Genomic DNA, 20,862 nt, shown 5'->3' on the forward strand with positions numbered 1-20,862 from the left:
TTGGACAAAAAGAGGCCAAGAATTATAGATTGGTTGAGAGAAATCTCGCTGATAAGCTTAAAACTGCTGAAACTCTTCTACAGAATGACCCTTCCAATCATAACTTAGTCACTATTGTTTCGGCCGCTAGGGACAACCTTCGCTTGCATCAACAAAAACTTGTCAATGGTGCCAAGCTTAGATGCAGGACACATTGGATACAAAATGGTGATAAAGGCTCCAAATTCTTTTTTAACTATCTTAAGCAAAAACATATTAATGAAAATATTACTAGCATTTATGTTGATAATAAGGAGTTAGTTGATCCTAATGACATTAAGAAAGATTTTGCTAACTATTACTGTACTCTGTTTACTTCCGAGGATAACAGAGAATCCTCTGCTCTCAGGAACACAATTAGTTCCATTATCCCCAAAAAATTAACGCAGACCGATTCGGACACTCTGGGGCAAAGTATAACTAAACAGGAAATTATTAATGCTATCTCTTCTCTTAAGAAAGATAAAACTCCTGGTCCTGACGGGATCCCGACTGAGTTTTATCAAGCTAATATTGGATGGATAAGCTTGGATCTCCTTGACCTTTATAATGAAGCCTTTAATAAAGGGTCTTTGGGCAGTATTATCAACAGAGGTATTATCAAGCTTATCCCTAAAGAGGGAGACAAAACAAATATAAAAAATTGGAGACCAATTACCTTATTGAATGTCTCATATAAAATTCTTGCCAAAGTATTAGCTCGCAGATTGGAAAGCATCTTGCCTAAATTTGTTGGATCCACTCAAACTGGATTTATTAAAGGTAGATATATCTTGGAAAACCTCATAACCAGCTGGGAAGCAATGAACTGGGCTAAGTCTTCCAATCAGAACATTGCTATATTTCTCTTAGACTTTGAGAAAGCTTATGATAGAATTGAATGGAATTTTATCAATATTATGCTCAAGGCCTTTGGATTCCCTAACATCTTCTGTAACTACATAAAAATCCTTCTTAAAGATGCTATGGCTCAAGTTGAAATTAATGGATCCTTATCTGATCCCTTTCCTTTGACCCGATCTATTAGACAAGGATGTCCTGTTGCCCGTGCTCTTTTTGTCATTGCTTCTGAAGCTTTATCCTATATTCTTACTGACAATACTATATCCCCGGCTGTCAAAGGCATCACCTTACCTAACAATGAAGAGTTGAACATCTGCCAATTCGCTGATGATACTAGCTTATTTGTTAAAATGGAAGATATTAACTTTAGTTATCTTACCAAAAAGCTTGACCTTTTCTGCAAGATTTCGGGTGCTAGACTCTCTCAAGGCAAATGCATTTGTCTTGGCTGGAACGAGCAACTTCCGGGTTGGTTTTTGAACTATGGATTCCAATGGGGGGGCCCCAACAATATTGTCAAATACCTGGGTATCCCTTTCGCTGTTGATCCTTCTATTAAGGATATGTGGATCTGGGTTAAGTCCAAGATCACCAAAAAGATTAATAACTGGTACAACCGATCCTTGTCTCTTGCTGGAAGACTTCAAGTTTGCCAAAAATATTATCTTCATACAACATATACTATGCTTCAACTTGGATGTTTAACAACTACCAAATATTGGAAATCCAGAAGACCATAAGGAGCTTCCTTTGGTCTGACGGTAAAGGTAACAAAAAGCATCACGCCGTTAATTGGGATTGGTGCAGTACTGATAAAAAATATGGTGGGCTAGGCTTGAAAGACCTCAGGCTCCAAGGTATAGCTCTTGCCACCAAATGGGTCTCTCACTGTGTTGAAGGAGATGAACCTTGGAAAGTACTTGTCAGAAACAATATTTTGAGGGGCTACCCAAAAAAGGCTAAATCATGGAAAGAGCTACCATTTGCTAATATATTATTTGGCAAATTACCAACATATGTTCATGGATCTCCTGTCTTTAAAACCATATGGAAAGCTTGGGAGTCCTTGAGACACTGTATTTCTGATAATTCCTTTCACTCGGACAACCTTCTTCATGGTGAGAGGTCCATATGGTGGAATCTGTATCGCCAAGGGAAGCCTCTTGCCCTGACTCAAGGCTGCTCGGCTAAATTCTGGAATAAATTAGGAATCTCCACCTTCATTGATTTATTTGAGAATGACTGCTTGATCAGTTGGGAAGAGTTAAAAAATAAATACAATCTTCCGGCCGCTCATAAAAAAACTTACTTCATGATATCTAGAGCTTGCTCAAATATCCCCTCCAGATGTTTCATTGACTCACACAGATACAACAATAGCAAATGGACGGATGGCACCCTACTATATAAAATCAAAGCTAAAAATGTATATAATTCTTTGAATAATAACCAAGATATTATAAAGCATGCGAATAACTTGTGGTATACTGATCTGGAGATGAAGGATTGGAATAAAATTTTTAATAGAATCTAGAAATCCTCTATTGATCCCAAGATCAGATGTTTTAAATGGCTTATGATGCTTAATAGGCTCCCCATCAACAGGTACTTGATGCCTAATGATCTCTATTATCTTTGTAATAAACCTGAATCATGTAGACACATATTCTTTGAATGTAAATTTGCAAAGAAGATTTGGGCCTTATGTGGAATAACATACCCTAAATTCATTGATATTTTTGAAATAGCTACGGGCTATATACATGGTCTTAAAAACGATTCTAATATGTTATGGTTCATTATCTCCTCTAACATTTTATGGCAGCTTTGGAAATGTAGAAACCAAGAAAGGTTTCAAGGTGTGCATAGATCTCTTACTGAGTTGTTCTTAAAACTCACCCTTCTTAAAATTTCCTCGCAGGTTTGTATCACAATGATGATCGAGAAGGAAAAACTTATCAGATTCCTCAAAATGGGACACTCCACAATGTTCGTGTTTGAAATGAAAGACGGGTACGATTACCGTAGGCACATGAACAACTTGGCTCTCTTCAACAAAACGGTGAAAAAATTACACAAGGAGATAACCAAAATCAAAAGTGCAACTGATGATCAGATAAAAAAGATTTCTCAAATCCAAGCCAATAAAAGCATAGCTTGGATGGAAGGGCCTCTTGGATGGACTGCGTGGGTGGATCAGTTTGAAGATTTACTTTATTAATCTCTTTCAAGTTTCTGCTCTTTTGTAAATATTGGTTTCGTATGTAATGTAACTTATATACTCAGTTTTTTTGGTTGTGACACTCTCTCCGTGTGAGGCTTGCCTCCGGAGCTGATTTCTTCTTGGGACTTCTTCGGGCTGTTTCTTCTCTTTTTGATTACTCTATTTTTAATATAAAAAAAAGATACTATCATGGCAATTTATTACTATTCAATATTAAAACTAAAATAAAATTTGAGAAAGAATATTTATCATAAATATAACATAGTTAATAATAATAAAGAAAATTAGAAATGTTTTTTCTACTTGCAAAACAAAAATTAGAATATTTTTTACATTCATATGTATAATATTATAATTTATAATATTAATATATATCATTTTTTAATATAATTAGAAAAATTATCAATTTAATTTTTTTAAGATAGTAATAAAAGTTATAATTTTTTTTTAAAAATTGAAAATACTTATCATACATATTTTTTAAATGATTTTAAAAACTTACTTTAATTAAGATATCCTTATTATGACAATTTCTTATTATTACTTGTAATACATAATTATTATGTCCAAGCATTCCCTAAGTAAACCACCTACTTATTGAAATCAATGGTTTAAAATTGGGGAGAAGAATGAAGGCTATAGAATTATTCGCTTAAATTTTATTAATTTTTTTTAAAATGATCTTTAATAATTAAAAATTAAAAATTAAAAATTTCATATCATTTATTAGGAATTAATTTTTCATTAAGTTTAAAATTTATTTTAATTATTTATGTCTTTTTATAATAATTAAAAATTATTATAATTTAATCTATAATTATTTGTCTTATTAATATTAAAAAAATTATAGAATAATTCTATTTTCAATTAAAATATTTCTTTTCTTACTATTTTATTTTTATATTATCTTTTTTTGTTAAATATTCTATTATTTATTTATTTATTTCTAATTTTTCTACTTATTATTTTAAGGGTTGATTTTTTATTAAGCTAAAATTGTATTCTAATTATTTATGTTTTTTAATGAATTACAAATAATAATTAAAAGATATTAGAGTTTATACATTTTGTCTTATTTAAATTTAATTTATTATAGAAGAATATAGTTGAATTTTATTCTAATGTATATAATAAAATAAATGTTAACTTAACACCCAAATGAAATGTTTAGAGCGGGATAGAAAGAAAGAGTAAATAACTTTTGGTTACTCATTTCATGCCAATAATTTAAGGATATCATATGTCCTTGGGGTGTTATGTTATTGGTAGCATTTAATTTGATTATTATCTCCATCAAAATCTCTCTCCTTTATCTATATCTCCCTACCTCTCCCTATATCTATCTCTTTTCCCCTTCTAGTCCTCCCACTCTATCTATCTCTCTATCTATCTCTCTATCTCTCCCTCTCTCTATCCATCTCTCTCTCCTTCTTACTCCCTCTTTTTATATCTCTCTACTTCTATATCATCTCTCTCCCTTTTCCCCCCTCTATTTTTTTTGTATATCTTTGTTCCTCTTTATATCTATCTCTATATATCTTTTACTCACACACATTTTTTCATACTCCCTCCTTATATTTATATCTATATGTCTCTCACTCACACAAACACACACTCTAGCATATTTATCCCTCCCTATACCTATTCTATCTCACTATCTATAGATATTATACACTCTGCTTCCTTCATCTCTCTCACTCTATCCATATCCCTCTCTACCTCTCCATATATCACTTCCTATATATTTATCTTTCTATCTCTCTATCTCACCCTCTCTAATTCTCACCATCTTTCTATCTCTATGTCTTCCTCTCTCCCTTTTTCTCTCCTTCCATCTCTCCCTCTTTCTCATCCCCTCTATATTTTACGTTATATTTACTCTCTAGATCCTTTCTATCCATTTATCTATCTCTTTATATCCTTATATATCACTTCTCTCTCTCTTTCTATCGTATCTCTCCCTATCTCCCCGTCACTCCCTCTTTTTTATATTTTTCTACTTTCTTCTCTCTAATGTATACTCTCTCTCTCTCTCTCTCTTCCCCTATTTATCTCTCTCCCTCTCTCTAAATTCTAAACCTTTCTCTCTCTATTATTTGTCTTTGTCAACTCTTTTTTCTCACTCTTCCCCCCCCTCTCTCATTTTCTCCATATCTCTTGCACAAATATATCTTTTTCTATATTTATCTCCATCTCTTTTTGGTTTGTCTGTCTATCTCTTTCTATGCATATATCTCTATCTCTCTCCCTCTCTCCCTCTCTATCTATCTATATTTCCCTCTATCTATATAAATCTTCCCCACTCTCTCTCTGGGCCATCCCTCTCTTTATCTTACCTTGCTCTCTATTTATCCCCATCTCTCCCTCCCTCATTCCTTCTCTATCCCCGTATTTATCTCTTTAGATATCTACCTCTTTCCCTTTTTCTTCATGTATATCTCTATGTCTGTCTCTTTCTCTTCCAATATATGTCTATGTCATGTATTCCTCTCACCCTCTCTCTAGTTCTATTTATCTCTATCTCTCTTCCCCTCTCTATATATCTCTAACTTTAGATAGTTCTATCTCACCATATGTGTGTATATATATGCACACACACACACATCATCACCATCATCTTTGCCTCTTCCTTTATATCTCTATCTATCTCTTCCTTTTTGTCTCCCCCTCTCTATATCCTCTCTTTATCTCCCCCTTTCTCATGCTTTATCATTTTTTCCCTCCTCTTTTTCTCTATTTTCATCTCTACCTCTATCTTCATCTCTCCCCCTAATCTCTAGACATGCCTCCTCCTGTCCATCGCTCTCTCTCTCATTATCCCTCTTATTGGACCTCTATATCCATATCTCTTTTCCTCTTTATATCTATCTCTTCCTATTACTTCTTTCATCTATCCCTCTATCTCTATCTCTCTCTACCACTATATCTCTCCCTCTCTCTACATATCACTTCCTTTCTCTATATTTATCTTTCTATATCTTCATTTCTCTCTAGATATTTATTTTTGTCTTTCATATTTATATATTCCTCTCCCCTCTCTCTCCGTCTCTCTCATATCTCTCACCTTCTCTCCATATTCCTCTCCCCATTCTCCTTCTCTATCTTCTACTCCATCTCTATCTTCATCTTCTTCTCTATCTCTATATATATCTCTTTACTAATCTCTCTCTCACTCTTACCCCTCTACATATCGCTCTTTCTAGCCCTATCTCAACCTCACTCTCGTGCTCACCCTATTGCAAAGGTAATATGATCCTATTGCTAATAAAACTTGACTATCTTCTCAATTCAAAGGTTTCACTTCAGTTATGATTAAATCCTTGTAAGTGGATGCATAGTTGATTTTAAGTTGTCACCTCTCAATTAAGTCCTTTGTTGTACAAACAACATCATGGCCACAAATTGACCTCATGCACTACACAAATTTATACAAAAAATAGACCAAAATTTCCCTAATTGACCTTCCACACCTCTTTGACATACCCATTGGATACCAAAGTGCAATTGCTACTTTATATTAATTTATTAGAATAAGATTTGTAGTTAATATTATATAAATATTATTATTCTAATATAATTTTAAAATAACAATGATTCAAAAATACAATAATTAGAAACTAGAACAAATATTTTTATTACAATACTATGATGGCAATACTATGATGGCAACTACTCACCACAATGTAGCACTTGTTTGATATTGAAAAAAGAAATTGATTTTTAGAAGGATATATTTATCTATATCATTGTTATGTATTTTTAATATAACATAGCTAATAATAATAACAATAATAAATAAAATTAGAAAAAAAATCTTTCTACTTTGAAAATAAAAACCTTTAGATTTAAAACCTATAAAATTTAATAATAATAAAGAAAATATTTTTATTATTATATTATGATATCTTTATATTATTGTTATAATATTAGATTTACATAATTATTAAGTGAATTGTTACTATAATTGAGATAGACATGATTTATTAATAGTTAAAATCGTAACTCTGAGTGAATGGTAACTGGGAAGAGAAAATAAATAAAATATTTTTTTACTTTTCGTGCAAAGTGTCACAAACATGTGAAATTTAATGCTTTTAATTACGCTGAGAGGCGTTCCTACAGTCGCAGCAGGGGAAGTGAAGGCATCCGTGTATACACTAAAGAAAACGGAAACCCGATGGCGGCCATGCATTGTAACGGTTACAAATAAAAAATGGAATGATCTGTAATGGAAGGTAAGGCGCTTCAATAAAAAAGATATACGGGAAATGGAAGAGTCGTTTGGTTGCTCCAGTCTACGTATGAGAGCATGCGGTATGCTTTCAGAGCAGGGACGAAAAGCCTTAAGAGCGCCGCTGGGTTTTCTCTGTTTGATACCTGCTATGATTTGTCAGGCTTCACCACAGTCAAGGTGCCGACGCTGGTCTTCCATTTCGACAGGGGGGCCCATTTGTCTGTGCCTGCAAACAACTATCTCATTCCTGTTGATAGTTCAGGGGTGTTGTGCTTTGTATTTGCAGGTACCACGGGCGGCCTCTCCATTATTGGAAATATTCAGCAGCAGGGATTCCGAGTGGCTTTTGACATGCAATCCAACCGTGTTGGGTTTGCTGCCGGCTCATGCTCCTGAACAATTTCAACTCTTATCTATCTTTTATTAGTAGACCTAATGAAGAATGTGTTTTTGGGGATCTACATACATTTCTTTATGTATGTCTTCTCCATGCCCATTTTTTTTAATTCTATTTTTCAGTATTAGTATATGAATATTAAAAATCAAGCATACTGAAAGTGCTTTTCAGTATTCCAAACATATTCAATGTTATTGGCCTCTGATTTTTAGATTTCTTACAACCTGACGTCAAATGGTATTATAAATCAAAATGGATGTTTTTTTTCTTAAATTTAATCCTAGGGCAATTTCGTTGGGATTGAGTTGTGTTAAAACAAATAAAAGATGGCACACTCAGCATGCACTGATCACCAGTCCTATCTAGATTTTGCTCAAAAGTTTCGTGCCCACTATTTAAAGTTATTGAACCTTTATTTAAAGTTTTACATAAAAAAGCTGGAAGCTGGAAATTTGTTATTTTCTCAATCCTTGACTGAGTAGCCAATAGAGCAGCCAATATGCTGAGTGAAGGGCTTATGGAGATCTTTTGTTGGATGTATTAGATTTGTAGATGATGTTTTGTGATGTACTTTCTTTTTCTGATTATCAATGAAGGGACTACCTTCATAATGATAGATGTTTATTAAAAAAAAAAAAGAGTAGCTAATAGAGTTCGTTAAATTCTTCACATTAAATGGTATGTCTTACAGTTTCTACAAATCTGCAAACTCAATAGATTTCAACGAAATTTTTCAAGAGTTAAATTTTCATGCTTTATATCTCCATTGCTGTTAAATCAAAAAAAGTTCTATGAAAAAACACGTTTTGCAAATCTGAGATTTTTTAAAGTGTTGTTTTGTGTGGAGATTAGTCTGTACCAATAGAAATAGCATATGCAAATGGTAAACATTCGAAGCAAATAAAATAGAAAAATCACTTTGCCAAGATTTTCATAGAATGATAAAACAAATAACTTTATATTTGGCAAGTTATTGTTGTCTAAATAAAATGTTATTATTGTTAATTATTTTTCTTTAAAAAAATGAAGAGTAGTCATAGTGATAGAAAAGATAAGGAAATAATCATAATTTTGAATTTAGAAGCATTCATAAGATTTTCTATGTTTCTAAATTCAAAAAATCTAAATTACATGTTTACCAAAATATTTCACAAATAATATTTAATTTTCATTTTAGAAATATCAAAACTTAAAATTATGTTTCTAAATTTTAATGGATGTTTCTAAATTGAAAGAAACAATGTTACATACACATTAATATTTTAGATAAAATATTTATTATTAAAATGCAATTTATAATTTATCATATAATATGATTTTTCTATTTATATCTTATTTTCTCTTAGTTGAGTTTTTATTCTTTTATCATATGTTAATAGATCATAAAATTTATTTGTAATAAAATTTAATTTTTTTTATAAAATAGTTTTCTATAAATTTTTATGCAGTTTTTTTTTTTAAATAAAAGGTTTAAAGAATGGTAATGTATAAAATAAATTTTTAATATATATTTTACTTATTATTTAAATATTTTTAAAAAAAATTATTAAATGTTTCAAATTATTTCATAAATCTTAAACCCTCAATTACTTTTTTTGTAAAATTATTATGACGGATAGGATTAGAGTTAGGGTTTGACAAGCTCTCAATTAATATTTTGGTTTAATTACAATTAGGGCTAAAATTTAATTTTTAGTAAGGTTAGGGTTAGAATAAAGTTTTCAAAGAGTGTTAGTGTTAACTTAAGGTTAAGATACGATTAGGGTTAAGGTTTAGGATTTAATCATAGTTAGATTAGGGTTATATTCAATATTAGATATAGTAAGAGAGTTGGGATTATGGTTATAATTATAATCCAACCCTAATTTAATAGTAATAGTAATTTTAACCCTTAGGTTTAGTATTAGGGTTATGTTAGACATACATTTACTATTATTAGGGTTCAATTAGGGTTAGGATTGGGAATTTTGGTTTAGTATTAGGGTTATCTTAGTGATATATTTATTAGTATTAGGGTTCAATTAGGGTTAGGATTAGGAATATAGTTTAATTAGAGTTTAATTAACATCTAATCATAACCCCAACTATAATTAAACCCTTTCAATAGTGAAACCCTAACTCTAATCAACTATAACCTTAACCCTAAACCCTAATCCATCTAATTGAATGAGAATTTCAACTCTGAAATTAACTCTAACCATACAATTAAACCCTACCTAAAAATTGGACCTTAATCTAAACCTATAATTGAACCATAACTCTAATATGAACCCTAACACTAATTAAACCTTAATAATAATTGAATTCTAGCCCATAGCCTAACCTTAATTGAGATTCAACCCTAATTTAACCCTAACCATAATTCAATTAAATCACAAACCCTAATTCTAAGCCTAATTGAACTCCAATACTACCCCTAACTATAATTAAAATATTGTCATAACCTTAATTAAACCTATATGCTAACATAACCCTAATCATAATTAAACCTTTATGCTAACATAATCATAACCATAAAGTAAACATTAAAATCCTAACGTTAAAATCAATCTTTATCATATAATCCTAACCCTCATATCATGCTTTATCCTTAAACACTAACCCTATTTGAATCGAAACATTAACTCTAACCTTAATTAAGCCTAAATTAATTATAATACTAAGCCTAATGATAATCATATCACAAACCATAACCATAACACTAAAGCTTTTAACACTAAACTTAATCCTAAACTTTACCCTAAACTCAAACCTCAACCATAATTCTAATCCTAAACTTAACTTTAACATAAACCCTAAGCCTAACCCTAACCCTAACCATGGTATAAAACCTAACCATAATCATAATCCTAACACTAAACCATAACCCAAACCATAAGCCAAACCCTTACCCTAGCCCTAACCATAATCGTAATCCCTAACCTTGACCATAATCCTAATCCTAACCCTAGCCCTAACCCTAAACCTAACCCTACCCATTATATAAATCTTAATAATAATCCTAACACTAACCCTAACCATGATGTAAATTTGAACCCTAGCCATAACCCTAACCCTAAACCCTAATCCTAACCATAATCCTAAGCCTAACCCTAACCATAATCCTAATCCTTAATCCAAATCATAATCCCAACTGTAACCCTAGATATCACCCTAACCATGATGTATACCCTAATCATAATCCTAACCCTAAACCTTACACTAACCAAAACCATAAACCTAACCATGATGTCAACCCTAACCATGATGCAAACCCTAACCCTAGCCATAATCCTAACCATAACAATAAACCTAAACCCTAAGTCTAACCATAACACTAACCCTAACCTCAATCATGATGTAAACTATAATCCAAACCTATCCATAACCTAACCCTAATGATAATCCTATCCCTAACCATAACCATAACACGAAACCTTAACCCTAACCTTTTAAACTCATTCTCTACCATGGCACAAACGACGATTGCAGCTAACACAATGTGTCAGGCGCTTTCGCAATTTCGTGACTTCATGGGTCTTTACCATCTATTGACTCGCGAGATGACAATATCGACTAACATGACATGTTAGGTGCTTTCAGATTTTTGCACTTGACCTAATAAATGCATTCTCTACCATCACGAAATAATGATTGCGACTAACATGGGTTGTTATGCACTTTCGCAATTTCCCGACTTCATAGGTCAAACCATCTATTCACCCACTAGATGATGATTGTGACTAACACAAAGTTTTAAGCACTTCCATAGTTTCACATGAACATACACAGTCGATTGTGACTCTCATCATTTCGCTACTTTGCAGATTAAGCCCAATCTATTAACCCGTGAAACGACGATTATAACTAACATGACCTATTTTTCACGGATTCTAAGCCTAAAACTAACTCTATATCTAACCCAGAACCTAACCCTTAATCTTTAACCCTAAACTCAACTCTTACCATATATTTGAACCCTAAATACAACTTGATCCCTAATCTAAGCATTTAATTGAACCCTATTCTTAAACTTAACCATTTTCCTCAATTGTAACCATAATTGAATCCTAGCCCTAAACTTAACCCTAACCCTAATTGAACTCTAATCCTAACCCTGATCCAATGCAAACCCTAATCCTAATTGAAGTGTAATACTAATTTAACCCTAACCATAATGTAGTTGAATAACAACCCTAATTCTAACCATAATTAAACGCTAGGACTAACTGTAACTGAACCCTTATAATAACGTAACCTTAAAATTAACCTTCACTGCAATTACTATTTAAACCCTATTTTTTTAACCACAACCATAACCCCAAAGTGACCTTGATTGTAAATCCAACCTATGCTTGATGTTATCCCCAATCTATATGTTAACATAACCCATAACCCTAATTAAATTCTAACACTAACCTTCAAACAAAGCTCTATTATATAGTCAAAAACCTAACAACATGCTTTATCCTTAAATCCTAACCCTTTCGGAGTCATAACACTAACTCTAACCTTAATTTAGTTGTAATGCTAACCCTAATCCTAATTAAACCCTATCCCTAACGCTAATACTGATTCTAATTGAACCTCAACCCTTACCCCAAGTATTATCCTACAATAATTTCTCTAATCGTTAACTAAAACCAAATATAACTATTATTTTATCTATAATACTATAACTCCCTCTAATCTAGGCCCTAACCCTAACCCTAACCTGATAATGACCCAAAACCTAACTTTATATCTAATTAGTTATTTAATAATGCATTTAATAATATTATAACTAAAAATAATTTAAAATAATAATATAATTTACATTTAAAATATTTCAAATTTATATTATGAATATTATTTTCAATAAATTATGAAATAATATCATAATAATCAAAACAATATAAATTAATAATAATAATATATTATAATAATGTTACACAAACAAATAGAAAATAATAATAATAATTGTAACAATAATATTACATATTATTGCAACAAACATTAATATTACATATTATTGCAACAAACATTAATAATATAATATTATATAGTTCTATTTTGAATTTTTTATTATTTCCCATGTTGCCCGTGATTGCTACTAGCTTACATATATTTGATTTTAATCAAATATATATATAATATGCCGAGAGATATCCTTATCGAGGTGCCTATTTTTATCATGTATCTAAACTCTAATAGGCGCCTCGATAAGGATATCTCTCAACGTTATCATGTACCCCTTGGTTGGACATCCTGGGTCAACAAATTTGAAGATGTTTACCCGTAGGACTAATCCTTTTTTGGTTGCTCTTCTGGTTCTCTTGTACTCTGTTGCTTCTCGGCTGTATATGTATCTCGGATAGTTCTTCTCTTTGGTGGTTCTCTTTCATTGTTGCTCTCCTTCTAGCTGGTTGAGGCTCTGCCTCCCTCCTTTTTGATGTACTCTTTTGAACTCTCTATTTATAATATAAAAAAAAATATATGTAAGCTAGTTTTTATTAATACATATTTGTGCATCCATTATGTGGTGGAGATAAACAAAATTGATTAATAATTAAGTGAGTGGTAAGTGGGAGGAGAAAATAAATAATAATTATTTGTGCATCCATTATGTGAGTTTAAAATGCCTTGTGTAATCAATAGTTATGAAAAAAATTCTATTTTAATATTATAAAGTTCATAAATTAATTAATGTTGTTTATGTTTATTATATTGTTTTTAATATTATATTCTAATATTAAAATAATAATTTTTGTTAAAATAGATTTTTTTTAATTGTAATAGAAATTTTTTTATCGGAATAGATTTATTTGATTAAGTGCTTGATTAGGTTTAGGGTTAGGGTTCAATATGGTTTAATGTTCAGTTTGGGTAACTATTAAGATCAATGTTCAATTTTGTTTAGGATTAAGGTCCAAATTGTCCAAATTGATTTAATGTTCGATTGGGTCTAATGTTAGGATTTAAATTGGTTTAAGGTTAGGGTTCAATTTTGTTTAATGTTATGTTAAGGTTTTTTTTGGTTTAGTATTAACCTTAGGAGTAACAATTTGTTTAAGATTTAGAGTTAGCTTTTGTTTAGTGTTCAATTTGATTTAGAGTACTATTAATTTGGGTTTTTTGTTTAGTCTTAGGGTTAGTGTTCAAATAAATTTAGGGTGAGGGTTTAATTTTTTTAGTGTTAGTTAGATTTATATATAGAATTAGAGTTAGAGTTTTTAACCTTTGTGTAAATATGATTGTTATAGATAAAGAATATATAAGGTTATCTTCTATTGAATTGAGAGCTATTTTTAATTTATCTACATTATTTAATTATTGTTTATTTATTATTTGATATTTTTTAGTGTATTGCTATGTATCATATGTTATACCTTTTGCCTTTATACTCATTTTTTTTCATTTTTTCTTTAGAATTTGGTACATTATTAATGCATTGGAATAGATGTTTGGTGCATCCTAAGCGCTTGAAAATAGAATGTTTCATTTTTAATAATAGATATTGATATTTTTAATATCTTTTTGTTTTTTTAATTTTATACTCTAATATTAAAATAGAATATTTTTTTTTGTAATAGAATGTGTTTTTATGAAAATAGAATGCTTTTTTATTGTATTTTTAAATTTTTCTAATTTTAAAAGGTTATTTATAGATTTGATAAATTAATGTTGTATATATTTATTATATTATAATATTTATATTAAAAATGGATAGAATCTAGAACAAGGAGGCCAGGTCTTAGCAAAACATAGCTGCCATCGCCAGAGGACAACAAAAACCCAAGTAATCAACAAGGTGCGAATCCACACAAATGAGTACTAGCAAACTAACTACATCACGAGAAGTCAACAAAAGCATCAAGAGAGGATGTCATCATGGGGTTCAACCCACGCCACCCATCCCTGAGGTCCTTCCATCCAAACAATGTTGTTTTGGTTCTGAATCTGTGCCAGCATCTCAACTTGGGCATAGGAGGGCTCCCTGTTATCTTTAATTTCGTTGTTCAGCTTCTTGAGAGCCTCCTCAAAGGAGGATAGATTGTCCTTGTTGCATCTCCACTCATAACCATCCTTCATCTCATTGATGAACATGGTGGCATGACCATCCTTGAGGAACCTCAGGAGCTTGTGTCCCTCAGCGTTCATAGTAGAGGCAACCTGCACGACAATTTTGAAGAATGTGAGTCTTCGAAAGGACTTAGTAAGGGCCCTGGCTTAGCCTTCAAACCTATCAGCATTCCTAATTTTCTAAATATACCAAAGAATATTGGCAAATAAAGTAAACCAAAAGATATTAGCTTCCTTTTTCAATCCTTTAATGTGACCAGAAATAATTTCCATAATATTCACAAGATCAGGGATAGAAAAGCCAACAATTAACCAAACTTCCTTAGCAATGGAGCAATCAAAGAAAATATGCCTGCCAGTCTCAAGAAGTTTACAAACAGAGCATAAATCATTATTATCACAATTCCTCTAGAGAGGAAGTCTATTAAGTATCACAAGCTATTTAAAGCACTTGATTTTTGCCTCAATTGGACTTTTCCATAGCATGTTGAAGGTCTTTTACCACTACATAATAGACAGGTCAGAATACCATAAAATGTTGACATGATTAATGATGGAAGACTCATAAGTTAAGATAGAGTAAATGTTACGAGCCTTGATTTTAGCCAAAAGAGTACCATCAACCCATTTAAATAATAGAAATCTATGAGAATCAACATCATAGTTTATAGGAAGATCGAAATCAATACAAGCCTACTTAATCATGTTGTAGGTTCTTTTTGAGTAGGGGGGAGGTTAAATTTTGAGCTGAGACCTTCCCACGTAATAAGAGTATCATGTTCCAAAACGTCAATAAGATATTTGATCCCTTTCCTGGCCCAGACTCTAGCCAAGCATCCTTGAGTAAGGGCCAAGGGTTTGCCAACATGGAAGAGGTTCAATCATAATGATCTCTTGCCATGAATCAAGTCACCATTGTTGACACTAGTGTTGACCAAAAACCCCCTAACATGCTCCTAGGCTTTCCAAATAGACTTGAACACACAAGTGCCCTGGATAGAAATGGGAAAACCACCAGCCACAAGGTCGATGAGAGGTAAACCCTTCCAAGACTTAGCATTCTTAGGGAAAACCACTTAATATTGTGTCTGATTAAAACCTTCCAAGGTTCCTGACCTTCAAGAGAATGGAAGATCCATTTAGCCGCAAGGGCAATACCTTGGATCCTAAGATCTTTTAATCTAAGGCCACCAAGAGATTTGTCAATATGGCACCACTTTCAGTTAACGATGTGTAATTTATTATTACCTTTGCCATCAGACCAAAGGAACCGTCTAACAACCTTTTGAATTTCAAGGATCTGATAGTTGCTAAACATCCAAGAAGAGGAGTAGTAGATATTATAGGAGGAGAGGATTTTTTGGCACACTTGAACCCTGCCAGCTAGGGAGAGGAATCTATTGTTCCATTTACTAAGTTTCTTATCAATTTTCTCCTTAACCTAGAGCCACATATCTTTGAGGGAAGGGGACACCCAGAAGGGAACTCCAAGGTATCTAACGATTTTGTTAGGACCACCCCAATAGTAGCCAAGGTGTCCAAACTAGTCAGGGGGGTGATCCATCCAGCTAAGGAAGGTAGACTTCATCTGGGAGATCCAAACTCCAGAAATTGACCCAAAGCATTGGATTTTAAGGCTAAGGTTATCCATGTTTTACTTGGTGAGCTCAAGAAAAAGAGTCGCGTCATCCGCAAACTGAATATTCATCAATTCATTATCATCAGGGAGCCTGATCCCATTAACCTTTGGGGAGAGCGAGTTATCCCTAAGGAGGTAGAATAAAGCATCAAAGACAATAACAAAGAGAGCAGCGGACAAGGGGCAGTCCTATCTAATGGACTGAGAGAGCATAATAGAAGAGGAGAGGGAACCATTAACATCAATCTGAGCAAAGGCATCTTGAAGGAGGACCTTGACATAAGTACAAAATTCACTAGGAAATCCAAAGGCTTCAAGCATCATAATAATAAAGTCCATTATATTGTAATATTAAAAAAATTCTTAGTTTTTTTATTGTAATAGAATATTTTTTCAAAAAATAGAATGCTAAATTCTTATTAAAATAAAATGAATTTTTAATGTAATAGAATATTCTTTATTAAAAATAAAATGTATTTTATTAATGCACATAATTTAACCATCTATTTACTATATTACATAGGTCTCATAAATTCCTATGATTAAAAACTTGTGCAAAATTAAGTACCATGTACATGGCCATCACTCTTACATTTAGTGTGTGGGCAATTTTAGTGTGTGGGCAATTTGATGCAATACAAAAATTAATAAGGCAATGAAAACATCCAAACTCCAACTCAAAAATTGAATATATGTTTTATGGTCTGAATGTTTTAAAAATATGTGAATTTGTAATAATTTCTAAAAATGCTCTACAAAATTTTTAATTTTTTCTCAAACACAAAATGTTTTATAGTTTTTTGGAAAGATACTTTTAAATTGATATCAATATTTACCCACAGCCAAAAACTTAAAGGAAAGAGAGGCAAACTCTCCAAAGTTGTGGATTAAAACTTTGGCAATTACTGAAAAATGATTATCATTTTACAAAAGAATAAATTCTTGAAAATAGAAATGAAAAAATATTCTTTATCGCCAATACAAAATGATCACCTTTTGATGGCTCACCATAACTATATAGCAAATATATATACAAACAGATACATATTCTTATTATGTTTGACATCTAATATGAAAGAAAAAAATAACCAATAGATCCTATTTAAATTTGCAACAAAGAAAAGAAATAAAGAAGATAACAACTAAGAGTATATAAGACCATCCATGATGCACTCAAGCCCCACCAACAATCCAGTCTAGATGGACGTCCACGAAAAACAACTAAATGAATTTCATACAAACCCGCAGACCTTTGCATCCCATAATGGGCATGGTAGAAATATGTGCCCGACAACATTGCAATGCATAGAAAACATATCAATCTCAATCTAAATTTTCAATTAGCTAAGATGTAATTAGAATTCAAAGGAACACTTACTCTATCCAGTCTAAATTTGTAAACAAAGGTTCGCTCTGGTAAAATGGGGCATTGTGTGATTGCTTTTGCACCATGTCCCAATCTATAAACAACCCATTAGACGGTTGAATAATTTTGCGAAAAAAAATAATGATAAACATGAGACTTTGTTTAGTCCTATGACTTAAGTGAGAATTCATCGTTGCTTGCTATATCATAGAGGCAAAATATCAACCTCAAGTGGAGCTGTCTATGAGGGAATATGGTTTCCTCGCATTTTGCAACCTTTGTAAAAGGTATCTTTTCATAGAAACATAAGGATATAAATTGAAATACAGAATAAGAGTAAGTGGGTAATGTTGGTTTCTTAAATGTTGATGTGCTTAAGAGGTATGGTTGAAGGCTTTATAAAAGACTCATTTCTGACAATGAATTTTATCCCACACACAAAGCAAACTTTGTAAATAGAAATTGTTAAAAAAAAAAAAAAAAAAAAGATGATAAAAACATTTTTATTACTAAAACAAAAATCTCACTAGCCACCAAAAAACACAAAATACATTTTATTTTTTGGAAAGCTACTTTTAAATTGATTTCTATATTTACCAATGGCTAAAAATTTAAGCGAAAGATAAGGGAAAGAGAAATTGCCAATTTAAACTTTGGCTATTAGTGACAAAAATGGAAAATTAGCTAAAATAATTTAAATAATATAGATTATCCTTTTTTTTTTAATTCTTTTCTCTTTAAAATTTTTAAATCTAATTTTTAAATTTTTAAATAAATATTCATTTAAAAATTATTATTATTTTTTTCAATTATCCAGCTAATAATAGTTTTAACAAATAATTATTATAAGTTTTTTTTCAATTATTTTTTAAAATTTAATGTTATATTTTTATTAATAATGTTGCAAAATAAAACAATTTAAATAATATAGATAATTATTTCTTTTGTAAATGATAAATTGGTTGAGGTTTTACTAAAACTTCTCTCGATATAATAATTTAATTCTATTTTATTTAATTTTATAATTTTTTAACAATTCTTAAATTTTGATTAGCTTATTTTTTCTCTTAATTCTAAATTAAGAATAAAATTATGATAATCCTTTTAATGCTTATATTATGATAATTAATATTAAAACTAAATTTATTAAAAGAATAAATTAAAAATAAATCAAATCCAATGTAAAATTTCAAATCCAATTTTTTCTAAAAATTAAAAATTATTTTAATCTGATATGAAATCAAATGTTATAAATATAAACATGCCTATATTTTTACTTTCTATATTGTTAATTTTTTGTTTTCTACATGGAAAAGGAAATAAGAAACAAAAAATATTGCCGAAAGAAATTTATTCCTGAATTTAAATAAAACAATTACATATAGTGGCAAATTGTCCATAATGAACTATACATTTGAGGAAATACTTTAATTACGTCGAATCTACTTGAAGCGGGGCATAGAAAACTTTGCCAAATCAGAGCCATAGCATTCTAAGACTGATATAATCCAGCTACCTGCACATTAAGATCTTCCCTCCAAAATATTTCACCACACACGGTTAACAAACCATTCCATAATAAATCAATATCCACTCGAGTCCAAACTTAAGAGTATCTAAAGAATAGGTCAGAAATAAATCTAAAACAAACTTGTGAGTGCCTATCAAGAAATACCAAACCTTACCACTGTTATGAGCCGAAATTATGATTTCCTAACTACCTTAGCACTGGAAACAAAACAAAAGAGTTCATTGCTAACTTAATCATAGCCAATATCTACCATTAGAAACCTGGAGAGAGACGCCCAGAATATAGCTAAACAAATATAAGATTACATACAACTCCATAGATGACACAGTTAGTAATGCATAGTCGAGAGGGAAGGAGGAAAATGTAGTATCGTTAATATACAGAATAAAGACTGCTAGAAATGAAAAGTCAGATATCAATTTCCTTAACAAACCGTTTGAACGAGAGAAACCAAAATTGCTAATATGTAACAAGAGCTGCAAGCAGCGAAGTTTCTACCAGAGGCTGGAAAAACAGTTCTGGTATATGTTTTGGTATTGATTCTTGTGATGTGTTTGTGTATACATGAAATTAGACATCCTTGTAAGTCAAAGGAGTGGAGTATTGTATTTGCAACATAATTTTTAATGTTGACTTATTATTCTGCCTGCCAATAAAAAATTGGCATAAATAATGTTACTACTAGCATAAGTTGTAAACGTGGCTAATAGAATACATAATAATAAACTTCTGCCTATGGAAGATGTCATGTTTGTTGCATATGATCTAAATTGAAAAAAAAAAATTGAGACATTTTTGTAAATCTATATTGTAGAATTAGAGAATGTAAGAAATAGCATCAAAAGATGCTCTTTCCTTGTTAGTGGAAAAGTGTTTAGTACTTGAACATGTTACAAAGGGGATTACTGGAAAAGAAAAAACTGAATAACCAATGAAATACAATGCACATGAGGGATGCAAAAATGATGCAAATGTACCAAGCTATTGATGGGTTGTAGATCCTCAACCTTTAAACAAGACTCAAGTAAGGTACACTCTTTAGTGCTTGTATATATATAAATACAAGCTTGCATGGTATTAAAGAAATAAAGGTGCACAAAAATTTAAACCAGAGCAGATAACCCAATATCAGATAATGTATCCAAAAACCTGATTTCACTAGTCATAATTAATTTCAAGCATAGAGCATCCAAAGTCTTTAATCCAAACATTCAAAAAATAGAATAAAGCAGTCTTGTGGATCATAAATTTCGAACATCATTTTGATGGAATCCAGTCATCAATTTGACACATTCTCTGCATGATTATAGCGAATAATGAGAGAAAAAAATATAGAGAAGCAGAACTAACTCAAAATAATATAGAAACTAGAAGGGAAGAGTTTTTCCATTCACATTAATTGTTTCTTAGTGTAGGTAGTATGGCACTCCATTGTCCTGCTCCAAGATGGAGCCCTTCTGAGGATGATAAAGTTGTGTACATTGTGGCAGCTGCTACCTGGTATAGCTCCATGAGAAACAAGGACACCATTTCCAACTAAAAGACCAG

General features: G+C 31.3%; 1 protein-coding gene across 1 annotated transcript; it reads left to right on the forward strand.

Moving 5' to 3' along the window:
• The first annotated feature begins 7,194 nt into the window (after positions 1–7,194).
• On the forward strand, positions 7,195–7,919 carry LOC131876139 (aspartyl protease family protein 2-like). The gene is made up of 2 exons (XM_059220933.1): positions 7,195–7,256; positions 7,364–7,919. Exons 1-2 carry the CDS (start codon positions 7,195–7,197, stop codon positions 7,734–7,736), a joined length of 435 nt encoding a protein of 144 aa, XP_059076916.1. The 3' UTR covers positions 7,737–7,919.
• The last annotated feature ends 12,943 nt before the right edge of the window (positions 7,920–20,862 follow it).

Source organism: Cryptomeria japonica, chromosome 5 (genome assembly GCF_030272615.1).
Source record: "Cryptomeria japonica chromosome 5, Sugi_1.0, whole genome shotgun sequence".
In the NCBI taxonomy this organism is placed as follows: domain Eukaryota; kingdom Viridiplantae; phylum Streptophyta; class Pinopsida; order Cupressales; family Cupressaceae; genus Cryptomeria; species Cryptomeria japonica.